General features: G+C 36.1%; 2 protein-coding genes across 5 annotated transcripts; both read right to left on the bottom strand.

The window, feature by feature from the left end:
- Window positions 1-134: 134 nt before the first annotated feature.
- Window positions 135-3,524, bottom strand: LOC127942288 (uncharacterized). The gene is made up of 5 exons (XM_052537967.1): window positions 3,353-3,524; window positions 2,093-2,388; window positions 1,081-1,614; window positions 458-620; window positions 135-305 (listed from the first exon to the last, which is right to left on the bottom strand). The coding sequence occupies exons 1-5, from the start codon at window positions 3,440-3,442 to the stop codon at window positions 135-137; spliced, it is 1,254 nt and encodes a 417-aa protein (XP_052393927.1). The 5' UTR covers window positions 3,443-3,524.
- Window positions 3,525-4,981: 1,457 nt separating this feature from the next.
- On the bottom strand, window positions 4,982-17,478 carry LOC127941470 (inositol-trisphosphate 3-kinase C). Of its 4 annotated transcripts, none has more exons than XM_052536530.1 (7): window positions 16,785-17,478; window positions 12,441-12,519; window positions 12,017-12,230; window positions 7,186-7,390; window positions 6,927-7,028; window positions 6,129-6,200; window positions 4,982-6,042 (listed from the first exon to the last, which is right to left on the bottom strand). In XM_052536530.1, exons 1-7 carry the CDS (start codon window positions 17,145-17,147, stop codon window positions 5,836-5,838), a joined length of 1,242 nt encoding a protein of 413 aa, XP_052392490.1. In that variant the 5' UTR covers window positions 17,148-17,478; the 3' UTR covers window positions 4,982-5,835. The 4 variants fall into 4 exon arrangements, with proteins under 4 accessions (XP_052392490.1, XP_052392488.1, XP_052392489.1 ...); XM_052536528.1 differs by lacking the exons at window positions 6,129-6,200; window positions 6,927-7,028; window positions 7,186-7,390 and adding exons at window positions 9,926-9,997; window positions 10,720-10,821; window positions 10,979-11,183 and having other exon boundaries at window positions 16,785-17,468; XM_052536529.1 differs by lacking the exons at window positions 4,982-6,042; window positions 6,129-6,200; window positions 6,927-7,028; window positions 7,186-7,390 and adding exons at window positions 8,774-9,839; window positions 9,926-9,997; window positions 10,720-10,821; window positions 10,979-11,183 and having other exon boundaries at window positions 16,785-17,468.
- Window positions 17,479-17,521: the final 43 nt, after the last annotated feature.

Raw genomic sequence — 17,521 nt, 5'->3', positions numbered from 1 at the left:
AACCAGTGAGTGCCAATGTATACTAGAAAAATATCTTAAAGTCAAGGTAATACCAGTTGAAGAGCAACTGATAAAATCAGAATATATGTGAACTGCAACAGAACATATTATTACTATAGCATATAATAATGACGTCATGCTTCATAAAAGGAATAACTCTTGCCTGTTTGACATGTTTGCAGGTTGAGATGGATGGGTGTGAGTGAGGGAGACACTGGGTTATTTTGACTGAGTAATGATGGACTTGCACATGAACCTGACATTCGCAAACTGCTGCAAAGACCTGCCTCTTTTTGTTGAGGTGACTACAAGAGACAGTAAACACATTGCAACATACTGCTCACATTACCAATACTCAGCAGAACAATAGGCTACCTGCTTTTTCACATTATTGTCCTAGGCTGTCAAGTTCTTTAGAAGTCAGAACTTCTGAATATAAGCCAAATAAATCACATACCGAATCACCCTGATTGCTGTCCTCTGTGTCATCCATCACAATGAGTTTTTTCAAGTCCTCGACCACTGTGCTCTTACGAACAGGCCGCGGGGAACATGCGGCTCGCAGTGATGCGATCACCCGAGGCTCACCAAACACATTCTTTGAGTTCACATCCACCTGACTGAAAAGAAAAAGTTCAACCAGTGCAAAACAAACTACTAACAAAATTTGTTTCAGATTATACATTTTGTGGATTTTTGTCATGTTACGACAACGCAGCTTAAGTTAATAGTAGTCCAACTTTTAAAAATGTTAAGGTCTCTTGGCCTTGCATTTTTTGTTTTTATTTATTTATTTATTTATTTTTCATTCTATCAGCATAATGGTACATGGTGTTACTATAAACAACATGAATATTAATCTGAACACTAAATTGCGATTGACCAATCAAAATCAAGTATTCTAATGAGAAATTGCTACACATCTCATTGGAACTGAACCTATAGTGCTTGTGGTAGCAGCTATTTTAAAAGCTTTATTACTGTTTGCACATACTACTATACAATACTTTTAGCTACTATTTTGAAAAAGTACATTAAAAATAATAAGAATACCCCTATAAAGAGCTGCCATACTCTTACCTATTTACATGGTTGTGATCTGTGTTTCTAACATCAATGGTTTCTCTATGTTGTGTATATTTTGTCTTCTTTTGTTTTGGGTTGCAGTCAGGTATAGCTGGGCTGGTTTGAAGTTGACATGACCAGTCAGGGTCATCTTGAGATTGTTTAATGTCAGCGTCAACACTCAAGCTAAATCTCTCATGATTTGCCTTTTCCAGTTTTGGACAAAGCATTGCAGGCTGGTCTGCTCTAGAATGGCATTCAGGGAACAGATGTACTGTGTTAATAGAAAGATGATCCCTGGTAGATAAATTCTGGCTCTGACTCCAGACAGGTTGGTCATATCTAGGAGGTTTGCTCTTGGGTTCCTGCAGACTGAACAAACTGCAGTCCTGGCTCTTGATGAGACTGTCCTCTCTTGGCTGGAGTTGGCTGAAGTGCTCTTTGTCAGGTTGACTTGAGGTTGGTGAAGTTTGAGAAACCACAGCTCTCATCAAAGGAGGCTTTTCCACCACAAACGTTGTAACTTTTTGTGGTTTGGAACACAAAGGGCTGGCAGAAATTAAACACAATGACCATAGACACACAGATAACAATAAACAATAAACAAAGAATAAGGTAAGCTGTCCATACACTGCAAAAATAAAGACAGAAATATAAAAAATAAAATAAAATAAAATAAAAGTCATTTCCTTATAGAATTCTAATGTCCTTTTTTTTCTTGCTGATATTGGTAGCTTCCAGCAATACAACAAATCAGACTCAGAACTCCAGTCATACAAAATATGGACTTAGGGTCAGGGAACAACTCTATGCAACGTGGTGGGAATGTCCCACTTTTTACTGACTGTTCCACCCCTCCCCGTGGGATCTCATGGGTGGGAGTGAATGGAGGGGCACAATAATATTACAATTACTCAGTCATGTCTGAAAAGCATTCGTGGGGCATCATGGAAATTCATACAGGTTTAATCTGGCCTTTTCAACAGAAATTGCTCATACTGTTCATTATGACATTTATGCAGCTCACCTGGTTTTTAGAACAGCAGTTCTGGAGCACGGAAGAGGCAACGTGAGAGCAAAGAACTCTTTCAAGTTGTTTGTAGAAGAAGATCCTTTCAAAGATTTTTTTGCAGACTGTGCAGCTTCAAAGTGTTTTGATCGGGGGATTTTTGGACTGTAGAAGCCCGGCTGTGTCAGCGGGTGCAGCTTACGACTGCTCCTGGGGGACTCAGCAATGTTCTTGGCATCTCTACCGTTCAAGCAGAAGTCATTAGCATAGGGTGAAAAAGCACTTGATTCTTTATTTGGCTGGAGAAAATGCGCCTACGAAACAAAAAGAAGATTTGTTTACAATAAATTGTCAAAATGAATTGCCTTTAATTAACTGCTTTGTTACTTATGCAGTTTTTCCTTTAATTGTCAAGAGTCAAAAGCAAATGGTAAGCAGTACCAATTTTCAAAAGGCTATCTTTACTTTACCGCATTTCACTTTTTTTTTTTTTAAACACACAGCTTTTTAATGCAGCATTTCAGAAAATTTTCCATTCCTTTGAAATTAGAGCTTCAATCACACACTCCTTCTAGTGGCCAATTATACTTATACTTATTGATAATGTCAATGACAGTGTTGATTGCCTACAAAATGGTGAAACAGATATTAACCCTATCCCTAACCTTAACATTGTATAGCATTGGTAGCAAATCCTGGCAGATACCATTAGTGACTGTTGCAATAAGATCAGTCCTTAGTTTTTGTAAACTCAGATCTGGGGGATGGGGAGAAATCAAACCCTTGGGCAAGAGTTCATAAATGACTCATTCTTCTGAGATGTTTACATTATCAATGAATCAATTGCACTGCCTGATTTATTTGTGATTTTAATTATCCAACTGTAGCACTTAAAGGGATACTCCAACTCAAAATGAAAGTTTTGTCATTAATCACTTACCCCCATGTCGTTCCAAACCCATAAAAGCTTTGTTCGTCTTTGGAACTCAATTTAAGATATTTTGGATTAAAACTGGGAGTCTTCAGATGGTCCCATTGACTGCCAAGTATAAGTTACAAGTTGTCAAGGTCCAGAAAAGTATGAAATGCACTGTAAGTGATTAATGATTTTCATTATAACAAAATTTTCACTTTGGGCTGGAGTACCCCTTTAATAATGCTTTAAAACAGCAGAGCACAGAATACATTAGACTCCTATCTCTTAAAATATATATTATGAGAAGAGGATGGAGTATACAAAATAAAATAGAATAAAACAAGAAAATGATTAAATCTCACTCTTGGCAAGATGTTGTGAAACACCCTGTGCTGGTCTTCCCTCTGGCCTCTTCTTTCCCTGCCAAGCAATGAGCGAGTGGCTGTTACCATACACCATTCTCCTTCTGAAATGTATGATGAAATCCCAGAGGCAAATTACACTAAGGTGAAATGAACTACAGACTGAAAGTTATCACTAGCAAAAGCACACAGAACCTGTATTATCTTTAGTTCTGGAGGGGTTCAATCTTGTGAACTCCACTTGCTCTCTTGAAGGCCAGTCTAAGCTTTCTTGCATGGGTGAACTACAATGTGAACGATCAAGATGGTCATGTTCATCAGGTCAGATTCTAATGATTATCACATATTGTAAAAGATTACATCTCACCTCACAGGGCTAGTATGCCTGAACTCAGAGCTGATTTGTAGAGCTGGTGTCTGTGGAGGAGTTGTAGCGTAATTCAAGTCCCAGAACGATGCAGCCATCTTTCCGGGATTCCTGAATATCTTACAGCCAAGTTGATAACATAAAAATTTTCCTTAAAGACAGCCTTCCTGATGTGTTTTAGTCATCATCTGAAATGTGTTTTTGGATTTGGTGGACAAAATGATGGTACAGACTGCTCCAATTCATCTGAGCTAGTGGAGAAATGAGGAGAATAGCTGTGTGGGCTCTTCAGCAGCTGAATGGAACAGAGGATGGGATTGTGCTGTCTGTTGTTAGTACTGTGCTTGTTTGCTCCAGGCAACATGATGCTGTTATGTGCACTACAATAAACTGAAAATAAAAGATTAACATTTAATATGTAGCTTCCAGAATATTAGCTAGAAATCCTATCGAATAATTGCTGTTGGAAATTTGGCATGTTTCTTGAATGTCCTGTTTGTGTCTAACAAGCTTTGTGAGGTTTGGATGTTATTCTCACAAGATACAGGCTATTTAGCCATTTTAGGCCAAAATAAATCAACCACAAACATATAGGTTAAACATAAAAATTAGTTAAACCATACAACTAATTAAAAAAATCTGTGTTTATCCTTCATAACTTACTTTCCGCAGAACACAAAAGACAGTCTGATGAATGTTTTTTTTTTTTTTTTGCCAAAAAATAAAAAAATTGTGTGTGTGTTCCACATAAGAAACAACCTTAGGATCCTAATAGGATAAAAAAAAAAAAAACACAAAAGAATCATAAACTTAAAGAATCATACTCGAACTAAATTTCCTACTAAATATTATGTACAGTAGTATTGGAACTGGAAGTCTTGCCTTTAATAGAACTTTAATATCTTACTAAAAGGCACGCAGTTAAAGTAAATGAAGTAGTCTGAGTGAATGCATATAAATGCCACCTCAGATGTAGCATCTGTGCACCTCGGAAGCACAAGGATTTTCCTGATCCTAGTTTCATTTGATTTGTTACAGCCAGCTATGTCTTATTATTCTGATTTTATAATTTAAATTAAAAAAATTAAGAAATTTGCTTTCATGTCTGTCATTGATCATGTGGTGCTACTATGTACATTTTTCCATTGTGTTCCCAATAAAATTAAGAGCACAAGTGGCCCTAAACAAACTTTAAGCATGGAGTCCTGTTTTTTCCTTTGTATGGCTTTGAAACATCACATCAGAAAGAAAGAACAATCACATCATATTTATGTTTATTGTGCTGACAGTCAAACACCTTTACAAAATTACCCAGAATGGAAAAAGATTACAGTATATAGTTATCATCAGAACCCAGAACTGCAAAACTAATACAGCCAGGACAATAAAGCCCCCAACATGATGATCACAAGTCGTTTACTTATTATACAGTACAAAACCTTCAAATTGCAAACACTGAAATTGTGCATAAGGAGCACGATCTCAAATATCCCACACACCATTCGCAGTCAAATTGGCATACATTTGCTATTAACAGTGGCTGTTTAGCATCTGATTAAATGTTTTCTTATATCAGGAGTTATGCAATGTTTTTAAACCGTACTAAGAAAGGTGCAAGAGGTTTTTTGTTGTTCTGTGATTTGATTCAGCTTCAGTTTATGGGACTGTTAATAGTGTGCACCAATTCAATTCAGTTCATCCCCACACAAATTAGACACATTTGGTCACAAAAATGAAGCAAAACGCAGGAAAAATATCTTAATATATCTATCAAAACAACACGACTGTAATGATTTTCACCAGCAGTTAATGTTCATAAAACTAAGATAATCTTTTGCCAATCAACCCCTAAGAGCAAACTGCTTAAATAAAAATCTATTTACAGTGTAAAAATACATGCAGCTTTTCAAAAGCAGCGATAACAACTATATAGTGAGAGGCTTCAGCAGGTATATTCACAAGCTTAGATGTTCATCAGTAAGACTTGTAGTAAATGTTGAGACAATCCATTCCATCGATTCTCTCCTGCCTTCATATATTATCCATGTAGAAACAAAAAGAGGGAAATCAGACAGTCTGTGCAAAAAATGACAATTCTGAAGATCCACAATGCCTTTCATTTCTCAGGAAGCATGTTGGCCAGAATGTCAATGAAATTGTCCAGGCCCCAGAGGTACCCGTCCTCTCTGTTGCCCTCCACCCACGGGCTGCGATGGTCCAGGGTGAGAGGGGGCGGCATGGGCACAGACTTTCCAAAGTCAATCATCCAGATTCCAGCCTTGCCAGTCAGATCATGGATAAATAATAAGGAGCTGCCCACTACCTGCAGGAAAACACACAAGACCATCCCTATTAGCGCCTGTATGATTCCTAAACAAAGTGCATCTGGAAAATGAATATGCCTCTCACCTCATGTGCTTTAAAGAAATCGGATTTCTCCAGCACAGCTCGTAGTTCCTTCAAGCGTTGTTGGTAACTTCTCTGTGTGAACAAAAGAGCTAAACAATTAACTTGTTTACATAATAGTTAAACAGTTAAATGGATTAATGGTTAAAAGAGGCACAGGCAGAGGAACCATTATTTAAACCAAACAATCATTACTCTATTGGTTTCTGTACTTAATATTTGAAAAATTTACAAACGCAATAAAAATATTGGTATCGGTACTCTGTATTGGCAAATCAAAGTATTGGTATTGGGCGGGTACTGAAAAAAGTGGTATCAGTGCATCACTAATTAAAAACTATGTAGATTCAACATGTTTCAAAGCAAGATGTAAAATAGAATTAATTTTAGTTATACACATAATAACAATATATAACTGCATTTATCTACTCATATTTTTACTAAACATTTTAAACATAAAAAACCCACACAAAAATGTTATTCCCAAGAAAAAAAAAAGTTTGTCTTCATGATTATAATAATAAATAATAAATAAATAAATAATAATTTCTATTTATGAATACTTTAAATAAATTCACATTTTAATTAATAAATAATGAATATATTGTAAAAAAGAAAATTCAAATATATTGCCAATACAAATTTGTGCTGATATTTAAATTCTGTTTTATACAATAAGCCTTTTTTGCATTTAAATTCAATACTATTTTGTCTAATTTAAAAAAATGAATCGAATTTTTTTACAGCTCTAAGTGAATTCAGGCATTATAAAATTATAATGCACAGAACAATAGCACATACCAAGATTAACATGTTGTTGTCAACAAAATCCTCCAGGGCTTGGATGATCTCATCTTTGCACTTTGTTCTCTTGAAGTTAGTGTTACACGTTCCATCTAATTTCTGAAGAAAGATTAAATATGTCAAGACATTCTACAGAAGGCCAATCAAAAGACGAAAACAAAAGATCAAATAAGATACTAAGCATTTACAGTCAGTATTGTTTTGTATAGTTTATTGACCTCTGTACAAATTCAGAGGTTTCCTGAATCATATCTACCTTGATGCCTTCGATGCGGAAGCCCAGCGTGGCTGTTGAGCTGAGGGTTTCCCTCCACTGCATGTATCTGGTTTTGAGTACTGCCTGCTGGACCCGCTCCTCCTCAGTAGGGGCGCCTGGGTCTACTGCAATCATTTTTTCATACATGTCTTTGCGTGGCTGAGGACACTCGCAGGCCTTCCTCAACTCTTCCTCCAGGTAAGTCCTAAAAGCACATGCAGTCAACAGGTCAACATTACCATAGGAATAATTATTTAGAATGGAAACATTGTAAATATTTAGTTAGAACTGGCTTAACAGGATTGGTACACTATGATATGAAAAATGCTTCTGGCCACCAGTCATCATATTTCCACTATGGTTTGGACACTGCCGTCAACTGTGATGACACATGGGGCAACTTTTTGAGCAATGCTGCTGGGCAACCAAGTGAGTCACAAGTCCCAAGATCGATCTAAAGAATCCGGATAGAAACTGTTGTTCATTCTCAATGGGTGCCCAAGCAACATTGCTCTGCAACACTGCTAAAAACAAATGGTTGCCCTGTGTATCATCACCTTTAGCCAAAGACGTCAAACCAAGAGTCCCTATTATGACAGCACTGATGATAATTACAAGCTCCAGTCTGAATGCCTAACTGCAACAATTTCTGAATTTCTGTGTTGATAATAAGTGCTTGTGAGTAGCATCACCTGAGAAGTCCAGTCCAGTTTTGAGCTAAATGAAAATGTTACATTCGATTTCTGTCAAATAAACTGAAAATAAAAGATTAACATTTAATATGTAGCTTCCAGAATATTAGCTAGAAATCCTATCGAATAATTGCTGTTGGAAATTTGGCATGTTTCTTGAATGTCCTGTTTGTGTCTACCAAGTTTTGTGAGGTTTGGATGTTATTCTCACAAGATACAGGCTATTTAGCCATTTTGGGCCAAAATAAATCACCCACAAATATATAGGTTAAACATAAAAATGAGTTAAACCATACAACTAATTAAAAAAATCTGTGTTTATCCTTCATAACTTACTTTCCGCAGAACACAAAAGATAGTCTGAAGAATGTTTTTTTTTTTTTGCCAAAAAATAAAACATTTGTGTGTGTGTTCCACATAAGAAACAACCTTAGGATCCTAATAGGATATTAGAACTAAATACTCGAACTAAATTTCCTACTAAATATTATGTACAGTAGTATTGGAACTGGAAGTCTTGCCTTTATTAGAACTTTAATATCTTACTAAAAGGCACGCAGTTAAAGTAAATGAAGTAGTCTGAGTGAATGCATATAAATGCCACCTCAGATGTAGCATCTGTGCACCTCGGAAGCACAAGGATTTTCCTGATCCTAGTTTCATTTGATTTGTTACAGCCAGCTATGTCTTATTATTCTGATTTTATAATTTAAATTAAAAAAATTAAGAAATTTGCTTTCATGTCTGTCATTGATCATGTGGTGCTACTACGTACATTTTTCCATTGTGTTCCCAATAAAATTAAGAGCACAAGTGGCCCTAAACAAACTTTAAGCATGGAGTCCTGTTTTTTCCTTTGTATGGCTTTGAAACATCACATCAGAAAGAAAGAACAATCACATCATATTTATGTTTATTGTGCTGACAGTCAAACACCTTTACAAAATTACCCAGAATGGAAAAGGATTACAGTATATAGTTATCATCAGAACCCAGAACTGCAAAACTAATACAGCCAGGACAATAAAGCCCCCAACATGATGATCACAAGTCGTTTACTTATTATACAGTACAAAACCTTCAAATTGCAAACACTGAAATTGTGCATAAGGAGCACGATCTCAAATATCCCACACACCATTCGCAGTCAAATTGGCATACATTTGCTATTAACAGTGGCTGTTTAGCATCTGATTAAATGTTTTCTTATATCAGGAGTTATGCAATGTTTTTAAACAGTACTAAGAAAGGTGCAAGAGGTTTTTTGTTGTTCTGTGATTTGATTCAGCTTCAGTTTATGGGACTGTTAATAGTGTGCACCAATTCAATTCAGTTCATCCCCACACAAATTAGACACATTTGGTCACAAAAATGAAGCAAAACGCAGGAAAAATATCTTAATATATCTATCAAAACAACACAACTGTAATGATTTTCACCAGCAGTTAATGTTCATAAAACTAAGATAATCTTTTGCCAATCAACCCCTAAGAGCAAACTGCTTAAATAAAAATCTATTTACAGTGTAAAAATACATGCAGCTTTTCAAAAGCAGCGATAACAACTATATAGTGAGAGGCTTCAGCAGGTATATTCACAAGCTTAGATGTTCATCAGTAAGACTTGTAGTAAATGTTGAGACAATCCATTCCATCGATTCTCTCCTGCCTTCATATATTATCCATGTAGAAACAAAAAGAGGGAAATTAGACAGTCTGTGCAAAAAATGACAATTCTGAAGATCCACAATGCCTTTCATTTCTCAGGAAGCATGTTGGCCAGAATGTCAATGAAATTGTCCAGGCCCCAGAGGTACCCGTCCTCTCTGTTGCCCTCCACCCACGGGCTGCGATGGTCCAGGGTGAGAGGGGGCGGCATGGGCACAGACTTTCCAAAGTCAATCATCCAGATTCCAGCCTTGCCAGTCAGATCATGGATAAATAATAAGGAGCTGCCCACTACCTGCAGGAAAACACACAAGACCATCCCTATTAGCGCCTGTATGATTCCTAAACAAAGTGCATCTGGAAAATGAATATGCCTCTCACCTCATGTGCTTTAAAGAAATCGGATTTCTCCAGCACAGCTCGTAGTTCCTTCAGGCGTTGTTGGTAACTTCTCTGTGTGAACAAAAGAGCTAAACAATTAACTTGTTTATATAATAGTTAAACAGTTAAATGGATTAATGGTTAAAAGAGGCACAGGCAGAGGAACCATTATTTAAACCAAACAATCATTACTCTATTGGTTTCTGTACCTAATATTTGAAAAATTTACAAACGCAATAAAAATATCGGTATCGGTACTCTATATTGGCAAATCAAAGTATTGGTATTGGGCGGGTACTGAAAAAAGTGGTATCAGTGCATCCCTAATTAAAAACTATGTAGATTCAACATGTTTAAAAGCAAGATGTAAAATAGAATTAATTTTAGTTATTCACATAATAACAATATATAACTGCATTTATCTACTCATATTTTTACTAAACATTTTAAACATAAAAAACCCACACAAAAATGTTATTCCCAAGAAAAAAAATAGTTTGTCTTCATGATTATAATAATAAATAATAAATAAATAATAATTTCTATTCATAAATACTTTAAATAAATTCACATTTTAATTAATAATAATGAATATATTGTAAAAAAAGAAAATTCAAATATATTGCCAATACAAATTTGTGCTGATATTTAAATTCTGTTTTATACAATAAGCCTTTTTTTCATTTAAATTCAATACTATTTTGTCTAATTTAAAAAAATGAATCAAATTTTTTAACAGCTCTAAGTGAATTCAGGCATTATAAAATTATAATGCACAGAACAATAGCACATACCAAGATTAACATGTTGTTGTCAACAAAATCCTCCAGGGCTTGGATGATCTCATCTTTGCACTTTGTTCTCTTGAAGTTAGTGTTACACGTGCCATCTGATTTCTGAAGAAAAATTAAATATGTCAAGACATTCTACAGAAGGCCAATCAAAAGACGAAAACAAAAGATCAAATAAGATACTAAGCATTTACAGTCAGTATTGTTTTGTATAGTTTATTGACCTCTGTATAAATTCAGAGGTTTCCTGAATCATATCTACCTTGATGCCTTCGATGCGGAAGCCCAGCGTGGCTGTTGAGCTGAGGGTTTCCCTCCACTGCATGTATCTGGTTTTGAGTACTGCCTGCTGGACCCGCTCCTCCTCAGTAGGGGCGCCTGGGTCTACTGCAATCATTTTTTCATACATGTCTTTGCGTGGCTGAGGACACTCGCAGGCCTTCCTCAACTCTTCCTCCAGGTAAGTCCTAAAAGCACATGCAGTCAACAGGTCAACATTACCATAGGAATAATTATTTAGAATGGAAACATTGTAAATATTTAGTTAGAACTGGCTTAACAGGATTATTGATATGAAAAATGCTTCTGGCCACCAGTCATCATATTTCCACTATGGTTTGGACACTGCCGTCAACTGTGATGACACATGGGGCAACTTTTTGAGCAATGCTGCTGGGCAACCAAGTGAGTCACAAGTCCCAAGATCGATCTAAAGAATCCAGATAGAAACTGCTGTTCATTCTCAATGGGTGCCCAAGCAACATTGCTCTGCAACACTGCTAAAAACAAATGGTTGCCCTGTGTATCACCACCTTTAGCCAAAGACGTCAAACCAAGAGTCCCTATTATGACAGCACTGATGATAATTACAAGCTCCGCAACAATTTCTGAATTTCTGTGTTGATGATAATAAGTGCTTGTGAGTAGCATCACCTGAGAAGTCCAGTCTTGAGCTAAATGAAAATGTTACATTCGATTTCTGTAAAGAATTCAGTTAATTTACTAACGGTGTTTTCATGCAGTCATATGTAAATAAAGCTTTGCCTTGACTAAAATATATTTTTAGCTGGCCAGTGCATTATTTTTGGCATCACCTGCTCCTAAAACACACATTAATACAAAAATAGACTGTGGTTGGTTGCTTTGCATGCTGGTTAGATTGCCTCTTCCTGTTTGAGTAGTTATTAGCTAAAAAAAAAAAAAATAAGCTGCAGTCTGCACCAGTTTTACCAGTTCTGCAAGAAAAAAAAAAGTACTTTGATAAATGCTGAATTGGTGAATTTATAAATCACATCCTCACCGGCTCCCCATTTTGCAGTCCATGATGCAGGGCGAGTCAAATTCAGCAAGGAGGTCGTCCATGAGGTTGTAATCCTGCTCTTCATGCTGAGTCACGCCATAGTATCTAGGAACGAAGGGCTGCAGTGAGTCGCTCATGAGCTGCAGAAAACACTGTTCCTCGCACTCGCAGTACTTCTTCAGCAGCCTTCCATCACTCCTCGTCTGAAAATTTCCTATAGTCGGGAAAAAAAGGAATCACCCAACACGGCACCAAAATCACCACATAAGACAAAGAAGGTCTTTAGCTTTATATCCATTTCACATGACTATACAACCAAAATTAATTGAAGACTTCAATGTGAAAATGTGAGCTTTCAGACATTGAAAAATCAGAAAAAGTTCAAGGATCACCAATAACATTTTCAAAAACTAGAGCAGCAAACCTGCATGGCCGACCACCTGCACCCAGGGAGAGCGCTTTTTCACCGTCACTGGAGACCAGTTCACCATATTCTTTGACTTCTTCCACAGATCAGTATTTGAAGATGAGATAGGAAATAAAGAAAGAAAAGATGAATGAGACTTAACACCCAGTGTATAGGAGCCACCGCATGGTAAACAATGGTGCTATACAGGGTTGTTTGCTGCTAGATACTACTCTTTTCTTCTCTTTTGTTCTCATTTTCTTATAGTGTGAGCTAGACTGGGGCAACGAGTGCATTCGGTCAACTTCAGACTTCAACAGGCAACTCCCTCTCCTCTATTAACAACAGGTCGAGTTTCACCCCATGTGGCAAATCATTGACAGCAATCTCGGACTAAACAAAGTCATCAAGCAATACCAAGTGATTAAGAAATAGCTTATCTTAAAAGGAGGTTCATGAAACATTTACAGACGGGACTTGTTTTGCCGCCAGATCAAATGAAGGAGCCAGTGTGGCCACTCACATAAATCACAGTGCTAACAAAGAGGTAAAATCTTTGAGGTAAAACACTGTTAAAAAAAAAGTATTATGAATTCATAATATGTTGTGTGTTTTTTTTTTTTTTTGTATTGCGGCGGGGGGGGGGGGGGGGGGGTGAAATACTTCACAACCTGAAGTAAACTTCCTTGTCAGATTATCAACTAATATACTGGACTTATTGACCTAAGACAAGTGAAAGTTCCCCCATAAAAGAAAATTCTACCTTCATTTATCCACCTTTTCCTTGTTCCAAACCTGTATAAAAATGACTTTCTTCTATGGAACACAAAATATGTTATCTTGTGTGATCTCCTAGTGACCACTGACTTCCACTGTATTGTCAAAAAACTAACTAAAACCATATACTAAAATAGTTCTCATAATACATCTTTATATTCCTAAGAAGCAATACATACATGTTTGGAAGAACATGGCGGTAAGTACGATAACAGATTTAGGGTAAACTATCCATCTAAAAAATCTGATCTGCTGCTCACCCACCTCTTCCCGAGCCCTCAGTATGAAGCCACTTAACCTGCAACTCTTTACAGTTCTCTCTTCTCTCCAAGTTCAAACAGACACTCACTCTTAGTGGTAAACCAGTCAGACAAGAATGACATCCTCCAGAACAAAGCAGGAGAGCCCCACCATACAGAGCTGGAGGTGCATCCATCTGTTGACCTTTTCAAATCAGTTCGGCATTCACTTGCTATTGTAATTTTCTCAATGGGAAATTTATTTGTACCTTAATGACCCATAGAATCAAATCCCATTCAATAATATCATCAAAAGGATTGGAGACTGTATCACTCCTACAACAGCACAATGCATATTATATAAAAACACCTTTATAATAGCAATGATGAATATTCCTTGTTGATTTTAGAACACATTGAGTTTATTTGACCACTGTTATTCTTAAGAGACATTTGTACTACTCACATGCACTTCTTTACAATACAAACCTCGAACTCCAATATCATTGGGACCGTTGGATTTATTGTAACGAAGTAAAAAGACTTTGTTACAGTATTTTTTTGGAATTAACGTTATTTGTACTTTACATGAGCTTTCATATTTCAGCCAACTTTTACTTTTACTCCTCTACATTTCCTAATTAAAATGTATACTTTTACTCTGATACATTTCCCAGAAGCATATTCGTTACTCACTACAAAATAGTCAGAAGAACACAGACTGCAGGAAAGCAGATTTGAAGAATGAGCGGTCTGGCATTTGCAAGTTAGACTCCTAAAAATTACCTTACTGTATCTCATGTGCAAACAAGTGCGCGCACAATCACGGAGGATTTCATTTCCCGCTCAAATCGAGGATGGAGTGTGCGATATACAGCATCGTCTGCGATAATATGGTAAGTGTTGTATTAATGATGTGCAATCTGACGTTAGCAAGTAGCTGTTTCACCAAATCAGATTGCACGCACCTTGATTTATTCGTGTATTAAAACTCAAAATTCTAAATTGTAGACAGCAAGAATTCTTCTGTATGCTTGTTATATTTATATAATTAAATGTAGGCCTTGTTAACTTAATCTATATCAAACAAAGAGTATTTACGGTTTTTGTGCAGATGCATGAACACATTTAATAATCATTTTATATATACACAAGTTCATACAACATATACAAGTTCTGTAAAGCAACAAGTGACTTACATTTTAGACATAATATTGATTGTTTTTGCTCAATGTTGCTCACGAAAATAGTTCCGAACACATCACAGCACTGTTTTGCGTCTCTGAGCAATGAACGGTGTTTACTTAATGAATGAATCAGCTTTTTTAACAAATTGGTTGAATAAATGATTCAGTGATTCACTCATTAACACGGTTAAATGCTTTGTTTCTGATTGAATGAGCCGTTTTAATGAATTGTTTGAATCTCAATGACTCACTCATTAATATTCACTTGCTGTCACCTACTGGCAGTTTTAATTTTACACTTAAAATGGTTTATGGTTTTAAATTATTAAAAATGTCAGTATTCAACTTTTTGTTAAAAACAAAACATTAGTCCTATTTTATACATATGTATCTGCAGTTTAAATGCATCCATGTCCCCACTGAGATACATAAACTGTGTAAATTCCTGTTTTTATACAGTCTATGGTAAATACATGCTATTTCAGATGCAGATTCCAGAAATGTTTTATGTTGGAATGAAAGACACTAAGTATCGGATGAAGTGCTTCTTATTCTTACCCCAAAAATACAAAATGGAAGAAATAGTTAAAACTGAATACAATCTTGCTACTCAAGCTGTGTATGAACATTTTTATAAATATATTTTATTGCTTCTTTTCCATTTTGCATTTACTTATACTTTTACTTTCAGTACTTAATGTACATTTAAAATTTAAAAAAAAACTTTTTGTACTTTTAGTACAATAAATATCATACTTTAAGACTTTTACTCAAGTAATATTCTAAACGGTGACTTCAGCTTTTACCAAAGTCATTTTCTGGTAAGATATCTGTACTTTTAATTAAGTATGACTTTCAGGTACTTTATCAGAAACATGAGAGGAAAAAAGTAGTTTAGAAAAACGTGTGGAATTTTCCTCTTCATTTAGAAGCAATGATCTCATGACCTGGAACCCGTAGTGTTAATCAGTTATCATGAGGATTGCTCAAGTGCATATTATGATCTGCAGCATACACCTGTGTGCACACTTATATTCAATTCACCTGCAATCAAAAAAGCTACCATGGTTCCGTTTGTTAACATTGGTTAACAACAACAATTAACAAGAACTAACAAAGAAAGAATACTTCAAAAACATTTATTGATATAACGCATATTGATTTAAACATTTACTAGATTATTAAAATCAAAATTTTTAACTCTTATTATTTAATGGACCTGTGCTCACAGGAACTAAAAATTATCAGTTGTATTTTTAGTAAATGTATTGTTAGTTAACAAAAATCACAAAAATTACCACGTTAACATGTTTTGGAGTTGTATCATGATAGGACCAAGGTACAGTATAGTTAGTATCCAGCTACAAGTATACATCAAATAGGGCTACTAATTGAATAGACACTAGACACTATTATTTAGACACTTTTATGTAGTCCTAAGTGACTAGTTAGCAGCATGTTACTAGTAGTTTTACTAATAATTGTCATCATTAGGCTATATACAATAAAAATAAATAAAACAGTATCTAGTCAGTTAAAATGTTATTAATACACAATAGATGTGTACTAGTGTCATGCAAATAGGTAGCTTCTATTCAACATGTAATAGTAAAGCTGAAATAAAAAAAAATACAGCACCTATATTCAATTATTAAACTGACATTACCATAGTTTTCAAGGGTGTAAAAAACGGAGAAATTGTACTCAAGTTCGAGTATAAATACTATTACAAACATTTTCAATGACTCAATTAAAAGTCTAAGTGAGAAATGGGAGAAAATGGGAGAAATTATTATAAATAATAATTAAAAATAATAAATAAACACATTTCTTGAATAAATTTTTGATGCTTGAAAGTGCAATCATTCGATTCAAACAGAACTCTAGTAAAATACAAATTTCTTACATAAGTAGACCTACAGTAGTACTAAGTACTAAATAACCTACTAATACTCAAATACTGTACACCTCTGCATAGTGACTAACTGAATAGATTCTAATGAAAACTGGAATAAGTAAAAAATAAAACATAAGACTGGTCGCTAATGGATTATTCACAAAAAATAAAATAAAAAAACGGCTTACTGGTAGCCTAACATAAAAATAAATAACGTTACTAGTTAAAATAGATCGTCTTGTTAAATAGTTTTGATTCTCACCGTGAGCGCTTCACCTGAAGACTGATTATATTCGCTGGAACCAGAAAAATCTTCTTCGCATTCCTCAAAAGAAGAAGCTGGAGAGGACGAGATGGACCGTTTTCTCAGCGCCAGGGACGAGGCGGGGGAGCCGCTGAGCCCGCTGTCCGAGCAGATGGACTCCTCATCGGGGTGATGGGAGCCCGAGCAGGATCCGCGGGGGATATGATCACACTCCGGGACACTCGGCTCGCAGGTAACGACCAGTTCAGGCACAGCAACGCGAGCGCGTCTGGAGAGCTGCTCCACTGGTTCCTCTGGATGGCTGTGGTGGACATCACCCATACCCGCGCAGGGTGCTGGGGAATCGGGTGTTTTAGTCATCACGCTGCTTCTGATCTACAAGAGCATTGAGGTTGTTGATGGGTTTATCCAGATTAGGACCAAACCCAGGCGTAACCAGCTCGCGCTGGGCACTGCCGCACCTTGCGTATGACGCGTTGCGCTGCTGCAGAATAAAAGCAATACTGGGCCACTCTCAACGTTAAGGTGCCGTGATCACATTCTTTTAGCCTCTGAAAATAACAATAATAACCACCTGAAATATTTAAAGAACTCACAAATATTCACTTACAAACAACACTGATCCAGCTTTCAGCAGTAATATAAAATGTATTATTTACTCGGTGCATTGGCGTATTGTTAAAGAGTAACGTTAACAGACTGTACATCTTTGCCCCGCCCACTTATATTTAAAG

Source organism: Carassius gibelio, chromosome A21 (genome assembly GCF_023724105.1).
Source record: "Carassius gibelio isolate Cgi1373 ecotype wild population from Czech Republic chromosome A21, carGib1.2-hapl.c, whole genome shotgun sequence".
Lineage (NCBI taxonomy): Eukaryota > Metazoa > Chordata > Actinopteri > Cypriniformes > Cyprinidae > Carassius > Carassius gibelio.
Note: the sequence above shows the minus strand (reverse complement) of the source record. Positions and strands in the feature narration are given on the sequence as shown.

Excerpts from the sequence above, each read along its gene's own strand:
- LOC127941470 (XM_052536530.1), bottom strand. The coding sequence starts at position 17,147 with ATGACTAAAACACCCGATTCCCCAGCACCCTGCGCGGGTATGGGTGAT. Across the intron at positions 12,231-12,440 it reads GCAGGTGGTCGGCCATGCAG|GAAATTTTCAGACGAGGAGT; the intron begins GTTTGCTGCTCT and ends TCCCGACTATAG. Across the intron at positions 6,201-6,926 it reads ACAACAACATGTTAATCTTG|AGAAGTTACCAACAACGCTT; the intron begins GTATGTGCTATT and ends TTGTTCACACAG.
- LOC127942288 (XM_052537967.1), bottom strand. The coding sequence starts at position 3,442 with ATGGTAACAGCCACTCGCTCATTGCTTGGCAGGGAAAGAAGAGGCCAG. Across the intron at positions 2,389-3,352 it reads TTCACAACATCTTGCCAAGA|GCGCATTTTCTCCAGCCAAA; the intron begins GTGAGATTTAAT and ends TTTGTTTCGTAG. Across the intron at positions 306-457 it reads ACAGCAATCAGGGTGATTCG|TCACCTCAACAAAAAGAGGC; the intron begins GTATGTGATTTA and ends TGTCTCTTGTAG.